Consider the following 16,690-nt stretch of genomic DNA (forward strand, 5'->3'; position numbering starts at 1 on the left):
CCGAAACAATGGTCATTATGCGAACTCTTGTCCAGATCTCGCGTCTTTTTCCCGACCAGGTTACAACCCTCAAGCAAATCTCTCTCAAGCCTTTCAAAATCAATGTCATGTTACCACCAATGCTCCCAATTGGTATGTGGATACCGGTGCTACTGCCTATATGACGCCATCCACCTCCAATCTTGACTCATCTTCTTCTTACGCAGGCAGTGATCAAGTTCTCTTTGGTAATGGTAATGTCTCTCTTATTTCTCATATTGGTTCATTATCTTTGTCAAGAGCTCTTAAATTATCGGATGTTCTGGTTGTTCCCAACATTACAAAACATCTTCTCTCTATTAGTAAGTTAACCATGGATTCTCCAGTGGACATTTTATTTTCTAACCCCTTTTTTGCTATTAAGAACCGCGTCACCAAGGAAATAATAGCAAAGGGAAATGTGAGAATGGGTTGTACGTACTCAAACATGGTCACAAAGTTTTTCTTGCTGATTTAAGATCTTCAAAATTACGAGCTTCATATGAACTTTGGCACTCTAGATTAGGCCATGCTGCTTTTTATACTATCTCTATTTTAAGTAAATTAGCTCATTTATCTTTTTCCTCACTGTTACCTAAACCTGGGATTTGTTCGTCTTGTCAACTTTCTAAGAGCAAGCATTTGTCTTTTAATGTTAATGTTAAAAGATCTTTACATGTGCTTGATTTAGTTCATTGTGATTTATGGGGTCCGACACCAGTTTCTTCTACTGATGGTTATAGATATTATTGTATTTTTATTAATGAGTTCTCCAGATTCTCATGGTTCTACCCATTAAAACGAAAATCTGATTTTTTTTGAGGTATTTCAAGCTTTTCTTGCTTTTGTTCAAACACAATTTTCGTGCAAGATAAAAAAATTTCAAAGTGATGGCTGCACTGAATTTCTTAACAGTCGTGTATGCACTTTGCTCATGACGAATGGAACACATCATCAAATCTCTTGTCCGCAACAAAATGGTCGTGCCGAACGCAAGCACCGTCATGTCACTGAAACCGGTCTTTCTATGTTATTCAATGCTAGTGCTCCTGCTCAATTTTGGGTCGATGCAGTTTTTATCATCAATCGTCTTCCAACTAAGCTATTGGATAACCGTTCTCCATATCATCTATTATTTAAGAAGGTACCTGATTATGCTTCTCTCCAGCCTTTCAGATGTTAAGTGTTTCCATATTTGCGTGACTATGCATCGCATAACTTTATCCTCGCAGCACACCATGTATCTTCATTGGTTATGCCTCACTATACAAGGGATATAGATGCTTGGATCCTACCATTAATCGCATATATACTACTCGTCATGCAGTTTTTGATGAAACTAATTTTCCATTTAGTGGCACTCCATCATCTACTGATCAAAACTCATTGGTGCTTTCACAATTTGAAGATGTGTCTCCTCTACACACGCCATTAGTGCTCTTATCGCCCCCTGATCACACGCCTGCTCCATCTCATACGTAATCATCATTTTGTCCCATATGTTCGGGTTCTCACTCCTCTGCCGATTCACAGCCAGTACCCGAACCACAGCCTATACACGATCCTCTCATCGATGACCAGCCGCCTATGGATGATCCTCCGTAGCCCATCCACGATCAACCACTTGCTCCGCCTCAATTGCCACCACCTCCACCGGTGCCGCCTTAACATCCTATGCTCACCCGTGGCCGAAATGGGATTTTTAAACCTCGACATATTCTAAATCTCTCATGTGTTCAGCGCACTCCTTTAATTAAGGCTCTCTTTGTGTCTAAGGAACCATGTGGTTTTAAATCGGCTGCCAAAAATCCTCAATGGTTATTTGCCAAGGAAGCAGAGATGACTGCTTTGCGATCTAATAACACATGGGATTTAGTCCCACGTCCTTCTCAAGCTAATGTAGTTGGCTCAAAATGGGTGTATCACACTAAATATCATTCTGGTGGCTCCATACAACGCCTTAAGGCTCGTCTTGTTGCCCAAGGTTGCACTCAACTTCCCGGTATTGATTACATGTACACTTTCAGTCCTGTCGTGAAGGCTACCACAATTTGTATTGTTCTATCCTTAGCCATCAAGCATAAATGGCCTCTTCATCAGTTAGATGTCAACAACGCATTCTTAAATAGTGTTCTTAATGACAAAGTTTTTATGGATCAACCTCGGGCTTTGTTGATTCTCGGTTTCCAAATCACGTGTGTCGTCTCAAGAAGGCACTTTATGGGTTAAAACAGGCTCCACGTGCGTGGTTTCAACGCTTGAGCTCTTTTTTAGTCACTCTTGGGTTTACTTGCAGTCGTGCGGATACTTCTCTGTTTATTTTTAAACAAAACTCACAGGTCTTGTATCTTCTAGTTTATGTTGATGACATCATTCTTACTGGCAGTGATTCCTCTCTTATTCGTCACTTCATTGCTAAACTACATACGAAATTTGCAATTAAAGATCTTGGACAACTGAGTTATTTTTTGGGTCTTGAAGTTTCTTACATGGAAGATGACAAAGGCTTGTTTCTTACTAAAGCAAAATATGCTCGTGACATACTTGATCGTGCTAAAATGCTTGATGCCAAACCTGTTTCCACTCCATTATCCACCAATGATTACCTTGTGTCTCACGGATCTCCATGTATATATACTCATATCAATAATATGAATCAATCAAGGTGTTTTACACAAAACCTTATACGAACAAACATAAACAAAAAAAAAAAACTTATTCATCTATCCGTTTGTGTTTGTTCGTTTGTTCAACCATCATTCGGTTCGTTTAAAGTCATACTCAATAACTCATATGGCTTCCAATTTCATGCGAAGAAATTTTCATAAATTTAGAAAATAGTATTTTTAATGATTAGTTTATTAGGTGCATTGATTCGAGAGTTTTAATTATCGCATGTTGGTAACACATTATAATCACTATAACACTTTTAAAAATCTCGTAGGGGTTTTGTTGGGAGGATTGAAAGGCACATTCAATGAAAGGGTCGAACGCGAAAGATTTTAGTGAATTTACACTATTATTTCCTTATGATGCTTTATAATCACTAGTTTAGATTCTTGGTTGGATAAAGTTCTCATCTTATCGTGTGGACGATACGCTATCATATGGAGAGTAGAAACACATGAGATTCTCTGTTTTTATGTGGTTAGTATTTCATTATGATTGATAATTTACATATTCATTATTCTTTAAAAATATTTTTTGGTTTATTGTTTGACCATGTTAGTTTCTATGAATTAACATGTTTAATGTATCTGATTGTTAACTTGTTCACATCTGGAACCTTGAACGTTTTTTTTCATATAAAATCATAACAAGGACGACTAATCAAGGAAAGGCTATAGGAGCCTCGGTCTCAAGACTGTTGCCAATATGTAACTTCTCCAAAATTATGTTTACATCTTAACAAAAAGAAGAGATGAAAGGCGTACGCAGAAGTTTGCATGATCCTCGTAACGTAGTCGCATGTTATCCCCTATAAGGCTATAAATACTAAGCAAATAAGCCAATACATGCAGACTCGTAATGCTCTCCATACTTTTGTTTTATTATATTTTTATATCTAGGGAGAAACTAGCTCAACAAGAATATACAAAACAAGACTACAAAATTAGACAAAGATTACATAATGCCAAATGGCGACGCACACCAAACATTCCAACAAAACGAACGAAATTTTGCTCTATATCTAAATTAACGCAACCGATGGAGTGTATATATATTGGAGTACCACCACAATTGGTTTCTGTATCTCAATTTTACCTTATGGGACCCTTATCCATACCCCATCAATTGTAGATATATATTATCAAACATTAAGGTCCCGTTTGATACGCATTTTTCCAAATTCAAACAGATTTTTCTGGATGAATGGACCGGAAAAACTGTTTGATTTGCACAAAAGAAGGGGTCTTTCCCGGTAAGATATGTCTTTCCCAGAAAGCCCCAAAATCATATCTTTCTGGCTGAATGGGTTGGAAAGACAATTATACACCAAACCCCGCCTCTTTCTTTCTTTATCGGACTATTAATTTTTTTAAATTTATTTTTTTATTGAATTATTACTTTTTTACATTATTCAGCACAGTCAATCAGATGTACAATCAAACAATATGGTTTCTTTTCCAGACAGCACTTTCTCAGACAGAAACTATCAAACGTGAACTAAGTCGAAATAAATAACCCTTAAACCCGCACTATTTGAGGCACTTATTTGTTGCCAAAATAGAGGATCCACAAAAAATGAAAGGGCTTGATGTAGCAAAATGAAATTTCCTTTATACAAAAAGGGAGAGGAAGAGAGATGGGACACATGAACTCGTCTCATTAGATCCTTCGAGACCATCTTTGTTTACCAAATAAGACAAATTTATATCTACTGATAGCAATATATTGAATCCAATATCACAAATATTACAATTAATATGAAACCATTAAAAATTAAATTCCTTTTTGTAATTTATATTTCTTGAAAATGTAATATATGATGTACTATTAGTAAGAGATATATCACTATCTTTCATAGAATATCTATAGTTGTTTAACGTAGTCACTCGATCTTTCTAGAAACGGCTTGAATATGCAAGTTAATATCTTCGGACAATCCCATTAACTGCTTGAGATAGGCCATTCAATTTTTTTTTGTAACTGCAATTTTTTTATAATTTTTTATATGGTTATTTGGTAACTACTTTTCATGGTTTTTCTCCACGTATACATGTTCGTTCCCATATGTATGCAGAAGATCATTTCTAGAAGCGGCCACATTATCTTTTTGGAGACATCACTGCTCTCATTTACCTTCGTTGTTATTATAAAACCTTGGTTTAAATAGAAGAGTTTTGATTAATTATTGTGATTTTTTTATTTTTAATAAAAAAATCAGTTACATAGGTAAAAAAAAATAGAATTTATTACCAGCAAATAGATAATAACCGATTTCATGGTTATTTAATCTAAATCACATAAATTTAGAAAAAAAAATAGTTGAACACTCAAGTGTCATTTTTCTTAGTTATACTGATATTTTTCTTATGTTTTAATCGAAACATATTATGAAAACTACCGTATACAATGAATGAACTTAATACCTCCAACATTGAAACAATAAATGTTATCTTCTTGCATGAATTAATATATTGGTTTTATTTAGGTATGGAAATTGCGATAGTTGTGGTACATTCACAAGTGGGAGAAACGTGTTATTCGGGAATAAATGTGATTAATGTTTTTTATGATTTTCAACAAAACGACAAATCTTCACACCTCTATAAACATCTCAACATTCACTCACTCACTTCTATCGGTGTGTTTTTCACCTTTTCTCATATATACTCAACCCACTCTTGTTCCCTCCAATACATTCTCAGGTATTATTTATTTCTAAAACTACTTCATTTATTATTTTTAAATTTATGTATTCTACTTTTGATTTAACCGAAATCTCAAACCAAACAGTTACTAATCGGTAACATGAAACTTGTCTAACCTGTACATTCGATTTTTGTTCAATTAACTGTCATATATAACGTGGCATATTAAATTTTGGAAAATTTATTATCTTTCTATCTTTTCGACCTACTAATCTTTCTATCTAAGTTTTTCTACCTTTTCTCTTAATTTTTTTATGAGGCCTTCTATTTTTGATCTAAATATAACCAATTATTTTCAAAGATAGGCACAATTACAAGTTTTCGATTTTATTTTTTGAACTACACGTTTGTTAAAGAAAGTTTTTAAGCCATATTTATATTTGTATCTATTAATTAGTAGATATCTATGACATCAACTTTGGCCATAAGTTTGTACCAATAGTATTGAATCTAAGTATTAAATCAACTTTGGCCATAAATTTTTACCATAGTAGCTTATTAAAATGAATTTAAGGTTTAGTTATTCGGTGCGTATTAGTTAAAAGGTTTGAAGTTGCTAACTAGCGATAAATTTTTATTTGTTTAGAAGTATTTGACAAAATTGTTGGTAACTTTTAAACGTGTAAATTAAATAAAAACTAAAAGCTATAAAAATTAATTTAACTGTTTTTTGGACTATTAATTTTTCTCTAAAGTAAAATCTAAAAAATCTTATTGCCAAATGAAACTATTTCATTTTAATTTTGAGTTTTTTCTTTAAATTTAAAATAAAAACTCCGAAAAAAGAAAAAAAATAAAAAGTTACATCCCCAACACACTCTAGACAAAGAGCAAGTATACTAGCAATCCAATCTAATACTTTATTTATGAAAAATATATATATAATGCACACAATAATATACTTTAGCTCTATTATCATTTTTGGAAATCCCGGCTTTTTTTCAAAATTTTAATACATCTTTCATGCCAGAGCTAATCGAAATCTCAAATATAATGTTCATTTTATATATAAATACATAAATATATTTTCTAAAATGAATCTTGATTAAAATATATTATAAACTATAATATTTAGACTATTATGTCGTGAAAAAATAGTTGGTAATTAAAAAAAATCAGTTGATAGTAAAAAAAATAAGATAATAGTTGAATGGATAGTTGTTAGTATATAAATTAGCTAATAAGTTAGTTGAAATATATAAAAATACATATAATCAAGAAAAAAAATATAATTAATAAATTGTACATATGAGATAATTAATTAAAACAACGGATTGAAATGTTAATTTTACTAGCTTGTTTTTTAATAATATAACTTCAAAACTACTTTTTAATTTAACAAATATAACAATCTATAAAAGCTCAATAAATAAATTACTTTATAAGCTAATTGTGATGCAAAATATAACCTTTAAATAATACAAATAAATATTATATTTCAAATTTTAAATTATAATTGCATTTAGTGCCCTTTAGAGTTTAGATCAATATTTTCTGATTAATCTATCCTAATAAATGAAAATGTTATTGCCACTTGTCATTCTCTTATTTAATTTGTCACATGTTATTTTGTCATAATTTTGAAATATATTTATTTTCCAATTGTCAATTACTTCATTATTCATTTCCATTATATCATTAATTTAGTTTCCATAAATTACATCTATTATAATAACTATTAATTTCAAATTTGAAATTTGAAATTTCAATTTAAATTTCAAATAAATTTACACTTTAAACCTTTGTATTTAACATTTTATTATAATAACTCGTTTAGTACACGGGTCTAACAATTAAACACATAATTTTAATTAATTTATTTTTTGTATGTTTTTTTTTTCATAATTTTCACTTCTTTCATATTTTAAATTCAAATAAACTTCTCATTTAATCGCTTCTATTTAACATTATGTTTTAATTAACCCGTATAATATACGGGTTTCACAACTAGTAACATATAATATAATACACCACGTTAAGTATTCAAATTCTCATTGTTTGAAATTTCTCCAATAAAGATTATTGGATAATAATGAAATAATTAAAATTTTCGTTGGTATAATAAAGTTAAAAGAACATATCAAATCAATATTTGTCAATGTCATACAATAATGTTAAAAAAAATATATCTATCAAATTGTAAATATCTTAAGATAATCACTAAGAGATAAATAAATCAAAAATTTCCAGTCAGAAATATTATACGATTAATAAAAACTATTTTGAATATATATATATATATATATGGTTAGGTTCATGTCAGACGACCTAATTTTGTGAGACCGTGAGACGCATTTTTTTATTTTTTTTATTTTTTTTAGTTAATTCAAGTTCCGAAAATAATATTTATAAAAAGAATTTTTGGATTTTTCCATTTATTTTGCATTTTAAAATTATTTTTTAGAATAGTACAGTGTAATGTTCTATTAGAATATTTCACGTATTTCTAAAAAAAACGGAACTTTTTTTTAGTTAATTCAAGTTCCAAAAATAATATTTAAAAAAAGAATTTTTAGATTTTTCCATTTATTTTGTATTTTAAAATTATTTTTTAGAATATGTACAGTGTAATATTCTATTAGAATATTTCACGTATTTTTCAAAAAAAACGAGATCTTTTTTTATTTATTTTTATTTTTTTAGTAAATTCAAGTTCCGAAAATAATATTTAAAAAAGAATTTTTGGATTTTTCCATTTATTTTGCATTTTAAAATTATTTTTAGATTTGGTCTCACGGTCTCACAAAATCATAACGAGCATTACAAATCATATATATATATATATATATATATATATATATATATATATATATATATATATATATATTACTTTTTCTTTACTTAAAACTTTTGCCACCAAAATTTACAAAGTTATCACTTTTGGTCCCTCTCTTTTATTAAATTAGTACCTATCAAAATATTTTATATTTTAGCATTTACTTTGCAACAAAAGTTTTACATTTTAATAGATTTAGTCGTTGCAAAAAAAAAGTTTTATATTTTGGTAGATTTAGTCCCCGTAGTTTACTCAATGTAATAAAGGTTTTATATTTTGACAGATTTACTCCTTATAATTATTTAGTTTACAGAAAATGTCTATTTATCCCGACTCTTAGGAACATTAACTTTTTGATGATCATAATTTAGCCACAAATTCCTCGGATCATTACTCACACATTAACATTTTTATGATTTAAAATTTAGCCAAAGAGGTTTCAAGAGTATGCCACTTTTGGTCCCTATCATTTACCAAATGTGAACACATGAGTTTGTGGAGTTGGCACTTTTGGTCCTCTACTCTTCTCGAAACATTATATATACATAAAATAAAACCAACAAACGAGAAAAAAATCAAAGAAACATTGAAACATGTAAACATAAAATTCACTATTAAAGCACACAGCCCTTAGCAACAGTAGAGTTTTCCTTTGTCAGAGGTTTGCTATAAAACTTTTGCATTTTGACATATTTAGTATTTACAACAAAGGTTTTATATTTTTGACAGATTTAGTCCTTGCAACAAAGGTTATATATTTTGATAGATTTAGTCCCTACAACAAAGATTTCACATTTTGGCAAATTTAGTCCCTTTAGTTTTGTAACTTATAGAAAAGGTCCCTGTAATTTTTTTTCAAAAACAATTATTATGGGTAAGTTTTTTTTTATTTATTTATTTCGACGGGTTTAACCCTTGTACGAAACTAATTATGTCATTGTTTGTTTTGTGTTTGTTGGTATGTTGAAATTCCTTCTCCAGTTTCAATTTTTATAGGTAAAATAGTCATTTTATAGGTTTTTGAATTTAACATAGTAAAAATCAGAAAGCCCAATTCTATCTTTGTAATTTTATCATTTCTTAATGTTTTTTTGGTAAATTCTTTCTTCAAGTTTCAGATATATATGAAGGTTATGCATGTTACACTTATAACATCAATGTATTATGTCTCTTAAGAATGTTATAAAAAAAATATGTTACATTATTATCATTTTAGAAATGCCATGACATTTACAAAAAGAATGTTTTTTTATACAAAAAGGGCATTTCAGACTCCGAACAATTTCGTAAAAAATTCTAGAATTTAAAAAATCCAAAATCCGATTAACAACTCTGAAATTTTGAGAAAGTGTTTTGTGTGTATTGAATCGAACAAATATATAAGAAACGTAGCGAATGTGTATATACGATACAAATGCTTAAAATGTGATATTTAATTGACAAAAATAATAATAAACATTTTAAAATAACATTTTCAAATGTTTAAAGTTTTTCTTAATGCAAATGAGAATAACATTATATATATTTGAACAACCAATAGTAACTCAACCTAGACAAAATGATCATTTTATATAAAAAAAAAGATTATTTTTTTAACAAACTCCTTCATATTGTTTAATTTTTGCTAATATCTCATATGAATAAATTTAATTCAATTGAAGTTTTTCTATTTGACTATTAAATCCATTACAACATACCCACATGGGTTGTGCCATTTTCGTATTGCATGTGGAAGAGGTGGTGGATAACCCCTCAACCCATATCCGAATCATAGATGTCATTTTCTTTGCAGCCATGCATGTTCATTTGTTGTGACTCGAAGACATACTACATTGTCTTATGTTAACATAAGGGATTAGTTGAGACACACATAAGTTGGCCTGGACTCCAACGTTAGGGATCCTTCTTTCCAAAAAAACACTACAAAATAAAATCTCAAATTCCAATTTTGACCTACTTAGTTGTAATCCTCAAACAAAACATAACTTAAAATTTTCCATCCAAATTTTTATTACCATAACAAATTTAAATTTCTATTTCTTTTTAAAAAAAATTGTTTCTAACTTATGTCATGTATACCTAAATGACTACGTGGGTAGATTAAAAAGAACATTGTTTTAAGCACCTCAAAAACAAATATTTATGTAACTATTAAGATTGGAAAAGTAAATACCCTTTCATATGAAGTAAAAAAGCCTATCTTATGTACATATTTGAAAAGGGACTTATATATACTTACTTTTGATATCGTTGTAGATACCATTTATATATGTTTGTACAAAAATAGAAGATGTGGAAGCTCAAAATAGGTGAAAAGAATGGGAAATTCAACATCGGTGATGGAAATGGTGATGAATATTTATATAGCACCAATAACTTTGTGGGGAGACAAACTTGGGAGTTCGACCCTGATGCAGGCACGCAGGAAGAACGTGAACAAGTTGAAAGGTTTCGAGAACAATTTTTGATTAATAAGAAGAAACTTGACATCAGTTGTTGTGCAGATCTGCTCATGCGAAATCAGGTTCATCAATATTACTAATTAAATTTGTATGCATGATGAATCGAATTAGACATTATTTCTTACAAGTTAATTAAAGAATAAGCTGAAATTTTCAATGTTACCACTTGTTTATACACCAAACTTACATAACTTTATTAGTAGAATGAATTGAGTTTATTATCACTTTATGCACCCGTATTGATTAAAATGAAAACAATGAGAACCCTATTTTTATCTTATTATTTGGCTATGAATTTTGTATATGTAGATTAATATAATAAATTATAATGTGAATATTAATGTATAATTATTCATATATTCATTGTTGAATAATAACATAGATTGTTGAATAATAACATAGAGTTGTATATATAAAATTTTACCAAAATAATAACATAAAAGTACTAAAACGAGTCAACTAAAAGATGTTTACAATCTTTTAAATTGTTTTATTGCTCTTATGCATTTTTTAATTGAATAGAAAATTAGTTTAAAAGTATGATTAAAAATACTATATTAAAATATATTTTTTATTTCATTATTAGTAAAACAATTTAAAAGATTGTAAACATCTTTCAGTTTAGTTGACTCATCAAATCAAACTAATTAATATATCAGTTAATTTTTTTTTCAATAGTAAAAAACAACTTTTAGGTTTGATTTTTAATATGTGACATTTCAGAAAACCTTCCATTCAAGATGCTCAAAGTATTTTTAATTGAAACTGATATATATTAGAAAGATAAGCTAAAATTTATTGGGATGAATGTTCGTAGCTTATTAAGGAAAGCGGGATCGATCTTCTGAGCGAACCTCCAGTGAGACTTGGAGAGGAGGAGGATGTGAACTTTGAAGCGGTAACAACCGCAGTTAAAAAAGCAGTTCGATTAAACCGTGCAATTCAAGCTTGGGATGGTCATTGGCCGGCTGAAAATGCGGGTCCACTCTTCTTCACTCCTCCCCTGGTAATTACTTTAGTTCCATACAATTTTATATTTTATGAAATAATAGTTTTCATAAATAGTTGAATATCATTATATATGGATTTTTTCGAATTTGATGTTCAATGTGAACTTGCAGATAATTGCCCTATACATAAGTGGTACATTGGATACAATCCTAACAGAAGAACACAAGAAGGAGATGATCCGTTATATGTACATCCATCAAGTATGTCTACACTTTACAAGATGATATATATTTTTTTATCTTTTTTTTTTTATCAATTTAGCCATCTAATTATTTTCTATATTTTCTATAACAAAATAAAAAAAAAAATGTGTTCTTGAATTTGATGGATGTGTGTCATGTTTTGAATTTAATACGATATAATATATCTAATGATTTTGGAGATAAGTAATAAATAATGGAAATATAATTTTTTATTAATAAGTTATAAATGTGTAGAATGAAGATGGAGGATGGGGATTCTATATATCAGGCAGAAGTACAATGATAGGGAGTGTCTTGAACTATGTGGGTCTAAGACTTCTTGGAGAAACTTCATCACCCAATGACAATGGTGATGGTGCGCTTGCTAAAGGCCGTAAATGGATACTTGATCACGGTGGCGCTACTTCGATTCCTTCGTGGGGCAAGGTGTATCTCTCGGTATGTATATTTTCATCTTTTTTTTACTTAATAAAATATGTGTTGGATAACATTTGGTATTGCTAGTCCACATGTTTTGTGAAAGAACCTTTCCTTGGGTTCATTTGTTGTATTAAAATTGATATTACAAAAATATAAAACTAAAAGAATCCACACCACAGTTTTCAAATGAAAATGTCTTGACACCTAGATTAAAAGAGCTATTGAAAAGGGTCCCACACATTTTTAATTAATTTGTCATGTTGATGTTTTTTTTTGTTTCTTCTTGGTCACATGTTATTCTAAGTTTTTAATTTTCAAATGATATTGCAATTCATTAATTATCAATAACTAATTACTAATACGAACTATTAACTATTATAAACTTACAAGTATAAATATTTGTTACGTAGGAGAATAAATTTAATAATTTATATGAACATGTTTTTTTTTTTTTTTTGCATTATAATAGTTATTTGATGGTAAATTAATAGAAAGAAAGCAATTGTTTGTCATAATATTATGTCTTAAAGAGTAAAAAATTTATTTATAATACGTCTTAAAGTGTAAAAAAAAATATTTATAATAGAAATAGATATAAGTAGGATGTCATAATATATAATATATACAAAGAAATAAAAATATTTTATGACTTCTTGTATTTTAACCCTTGTCTATATTAAAAATTATGTAACTAAAGTATATAATTTAGCCAGTAACATAAGAAATGACATGGTTTTGTAGGCGCTTGGAGTGTATGAATGGGCAGGCTGCAACCCTCTTCCTCCAGAATTCTGGCTTTTCCCTTCCTTTTTGCCTTATCATCCTGGTATAGAATCCAATTCAACTTCTAGAGGTCATATATAGGGTTCATGTAAAGAAACAAATATCTCTTAGAGACTAATGTAACACTTTTGTGGGAATTGATGTATTTGTAGCAAAAATGTGGTGTTACTGCAGAACCACATACATGCCAATGTCATACTTGTATGGTAGAAGCTTTCATGGGCCTATTACAGACCTTGTTATATCATTGAGAGAAGAGATTCATGTCATTCCTTACCACCAGATTAATTGGAACAAACAACGACATAATTGTTGCAAGGTTTGTCTTAAACAGTTACAATACCTAGAATTTGCCTCGTTCATATGGGCAAAACATTTTTTTTGTGGATTATATAAACTATTTATTCGACCAAAGGTGTTAGAAATAGTAATAATAGTTTCTTAAATATTTCTAATGATTAACAAATTATTGATACACCGCTTATAACATTGATTCAAAAACTATTTGATTGTATTAGAAGATTTATGTGAGGGTTTATATCAAAGAAAACTTAAGCCATACAATTATGTATAGGAGGATCTGTACTACCCCCACACCTACATCCAAGATCTCTTATGGGATGGTCTTCATTATTTTAGCGAGCCACTTATCACAAAATGGCCCTTTAAGAAGTTAAGAGAGAAGGGTCTCCAAAGAGTTTTGGAGCTAATGCAATATAACGCTGAGGAAGGACGTTACATAACCATGGGTTGCGTGGAAAAGGCAAGATCACTTAACATAGATTTGCTCAAAACAACTAATAATGAAATGCTTCTAACTTGTTGGTTTTGTTACAGGCTTTACAGATGATGTGTTTCTTTGCCCTGGATCCAAATGGAATTGACTTCAAACGACACCTTGCTAGACTGCCGGATTACTTGTGGATGGCGGAGGATGGTATGAAGATGCAAAGTTTTGGTAGCCAGTTATGGGATTGCACTCTTGTGACTCAAGCAATTCTCTCAAGTGATATGGTTGACGAGTATGGAGATTCACTAAAAAAAGCTCACTTTTACTTGAAAGAATCACAGGTTAATTGCCTTTATTCTTATTTAGTAAATCTCTTATAATACAAGCCAATTCTAATCAGAAAGTTCAAATCTTTTTTCTATGGCGAAACGAATTTATAGATAAAAGAGAACCCAAAAGGAGATTTCGCAAATATGTGTCGCCAATTTACAAAAGGGGCATGGACTTTCTCCGATCAAGATCAAGGTTGGGTCGTCTCAGATTGCACCGCTGAAGCTTTGAAGGTGAAATCATCACTCTCTTTAATTATTTATATACTTCTTTAAGTTTTCAATCTTGTAAACATAAATCTATCTTTCGGACTCAAATCCTACATGATTTCTTATGAAGTGTTTAATGGCGTTGTCGCAAATGCCACAAGAAATTGTCGGAGAAAAGGCTGAAGTGGAGCAATTATATGATGCTGTGAATGTCCTTCTTTACCTACAAGTACACATTCTCTTCATGTTATCTTTTACTTTTTTTATTGCTTCTAATCATACATTAGAGCATTCACAATGTGTTGAACGTCGTCATTTTATATTCAATTCAACTCTATAAAATTTTCCTACAATGCATTGAACTCTATAAATTCAATGGAATACATTTAAATATTTATTAAGGAGTTAGAAAGGTTTCCTTTTCCCCCATTGGACCGAATCCCATAATGGTAGGGTTTCATTTATTAAATGGCAACAAGGTTTGTCATCTTATTTAGTTCTCCCATTAAACTCTCCATTGTAGATGTTCTTAGTTTAAGGGTTTAATGTGGTAACTAACCATATTAGTAATAAACTTTATCTTCAATGAGTAATTTATGTTATGCATGTACTTAACCAGAGTCCACAAAGTGGTGGTTTTGCAATTTGGGAGGCACCAGTCCCAAAACCATATTTAGAGGTATGATTTTCCTGCTTAATTTAATATGGGCCAATGATAAACCTAAACTCAATTTTTTTTTTCAGAAATTAAACCCTTCAGAACTTTTTGCGGACATAGTGGTGGAAAGAGAGTAAGCTATATTTTCCATGCTAACTTATGGGTTAAGATTATGGTTTTATACATATGATGGATTGTATCCATTCTTTTTGGTGGTTGTAGGCATGTTGAATGTACAGGCTCCATAATTCAGGCTCTACAAACGTTCAAAGATCTACATCCAGGGCATCGTGAGAAAGAAATCGAAGTTGCTATTGAAAAAGGCATACACTTTTTGGAAAACAGGCAACAAGAAAATGGTTCATGGTATGGTTATTGGGGTATATGTTATCTCTATGGCACATATTTTGTGCTTCAAGGATTAGTATCTTGTGGGAAAACATATGAAAATAGTGAAGCAGTTCGAAAAGCTGTCAATTTTTTCCTCTCAACACAGAACTCAGAAGGTGGTTGGGGAGAGAACTTTGAGTCATGCCCACAAGAGGCAAGTGATTCAGTATTTTTAGTATCAAATACAAATTAATATAAATATTTTTACTTACATGTGTCAATTTAGTTTGATAAAAAAACAAATTAGTGAATAGTATTCCCAAAAAAAATATTAATTAATGTGATCTTCTTGGATCAAATCAGAAATTTATACCTTTGGAGGGGAACCGAACAAATTTGGTGCAAACTTCATGGGCATTGCTCGGTCTTTTATGTGGTGGACAGGTTTGAAATCTTTTTATTATTTTATTTAACCGATAATCTTCATATGTGAAAATCAAAACAAAAGTAAAGATCATATCTATTTAAAAAATGAAAATTAATAAAACTTATTTTGTTGGAAAGGCTGAAAGGGATCAGACACCATTACACAAGGCAGCAAAATTACTTATAAATGGGCAAATGGATGACGGAGATTTTCCTCAACAGGTACATTATTGTCACACACTAGCAGATGGGTTAAATATACTCTTGTTATTTTGTTCTATTTAATATAACTTAAGACTAAAATGAGTTAAATTTTTGTAGGAAATAACGGGAGTGTACATGAAGAATTGCATGTTACATTATGCAGAATATAGGAACACTTTTCCCCTATGGGCGCTCGCTGAGTATCGAAAGCGTGTTTGGTTGCCAAAACAAGAAAACTAAACTCCATTCTATAAAATAAAAGAATTCAATATGTTCTTTCATGAGAGTTAAATACATTGCAACAAGTCTATTTCTTTTGTACAAATATTTGTTTAAACTTTAAAGTATTAAGCTTAAAGCTATTATGTAATGTCCCAAAAATTCTAAGTAAAAATTTTCTTTTTAAATCGATCAAAATAACCATTCATTCGGTTTGAAAACCAATCATAGTATAAAATATGTCATACAACCATCAGAGTACAAAATCGATCAAATCATGCAGAAACTAGAGGATATGGTACAATCATGTTGAGCTCTTCCCCTTGGAATCGGAAGTATCTGAAACCATAGACATAAACTATAAGCACAAAACTTAGTGAGTTCCCAAAAATACTCCATGTCATACATATGTACCAGCTTGTACCTATACGGGTCTTTTTCACCCCCGAGTCTATTTCACCTCAATCGGTTTTTTCAACCTTACGGGTCTATTTCACCCCATGTCTATTTCACCCTCGAGTCTATTTCAACTCAAT

The 16,690-nt window shown here is 30.2% G+C and overlaps 1 protein-coding gene across 1 annotated transcript; it reads left to right on the forward strand.

The window, feature by feature from the left end:
- Positions 1–5,320: 5,320 nt before the first annotated feature.
- On the forward strand, positions 5,321–16,379 carry LOC111908064 (dammarenediol II synthase). Its single transcript, XM_023903900.2, has 17 exons — positions 5,321–5,390; positions 10,426–10,693; positions 11,449–11,637; positions 11,753–11,842; positions 12,080–12,283; positions 13,007–13,091; positions 13,201–13,367; positions 13,623–13,811; positions 13,886–14,119; positions 14,219–14,341; positions 14,448–14,546; positions 14,937–14,996; positions 15,062–15,108; positions 15,198–15,519; positions 15,669–15,749; positions 15,870–15,953; positions 16,053–16,379. Exons 2-17 carry the CDS (start codon positions 10,460–10,462, stop codon positions 16,173–16,175), a joined length of 2,331 nt encoding a protein of 776 aa, XP_023759668.1. The 5' UTR covers positions 5,321–5,390; positions 10,426–10,459; the 3' UTR covers positions 16,176–16,379.
- Positions 16,380–16,690: the final 311 nt, after the last annotated feature.

This window comes from Lactuca sativa, chromosome 7 (genome assembly GCF_002870075.4).
Source record: "Lactuca sativa cultivar Salinas chromosome 7, Lsat_Salinas_v11, whole genome shotgun sequence".
Lineage (NCBI taxonomy): Eukaryota > Viridiplantae > Streptophyta > Magnoliopsida > Asterales > Asteraceae > Lactuca > Lactuca sativa.

Bases quoted from the DNA above. Each gene is read 5' to 3' on its own strand.
- LOC111908064 (XM_023903900.2), top strand. From the start codon at position 10,460: ATGTGGAAGCTCAAAATAGGTGAAAAGAATGGGAAATTCAACATCGGT. The intron at 15,109-15,197 runs GTAAGCTATATT...TGGTGGTTGTAG, and splicing joins GACATAGTGGTGGAAAGAGA to GCATGTTGAATGTACAGGCT. The intron at 15,750-15,869 runs GTTTGAAATCTT...TTTGTTGGAAAG, and splicing joins GTCTTTTATGTGGTGGACAG to GCTGAAAGGGATCAGACACC.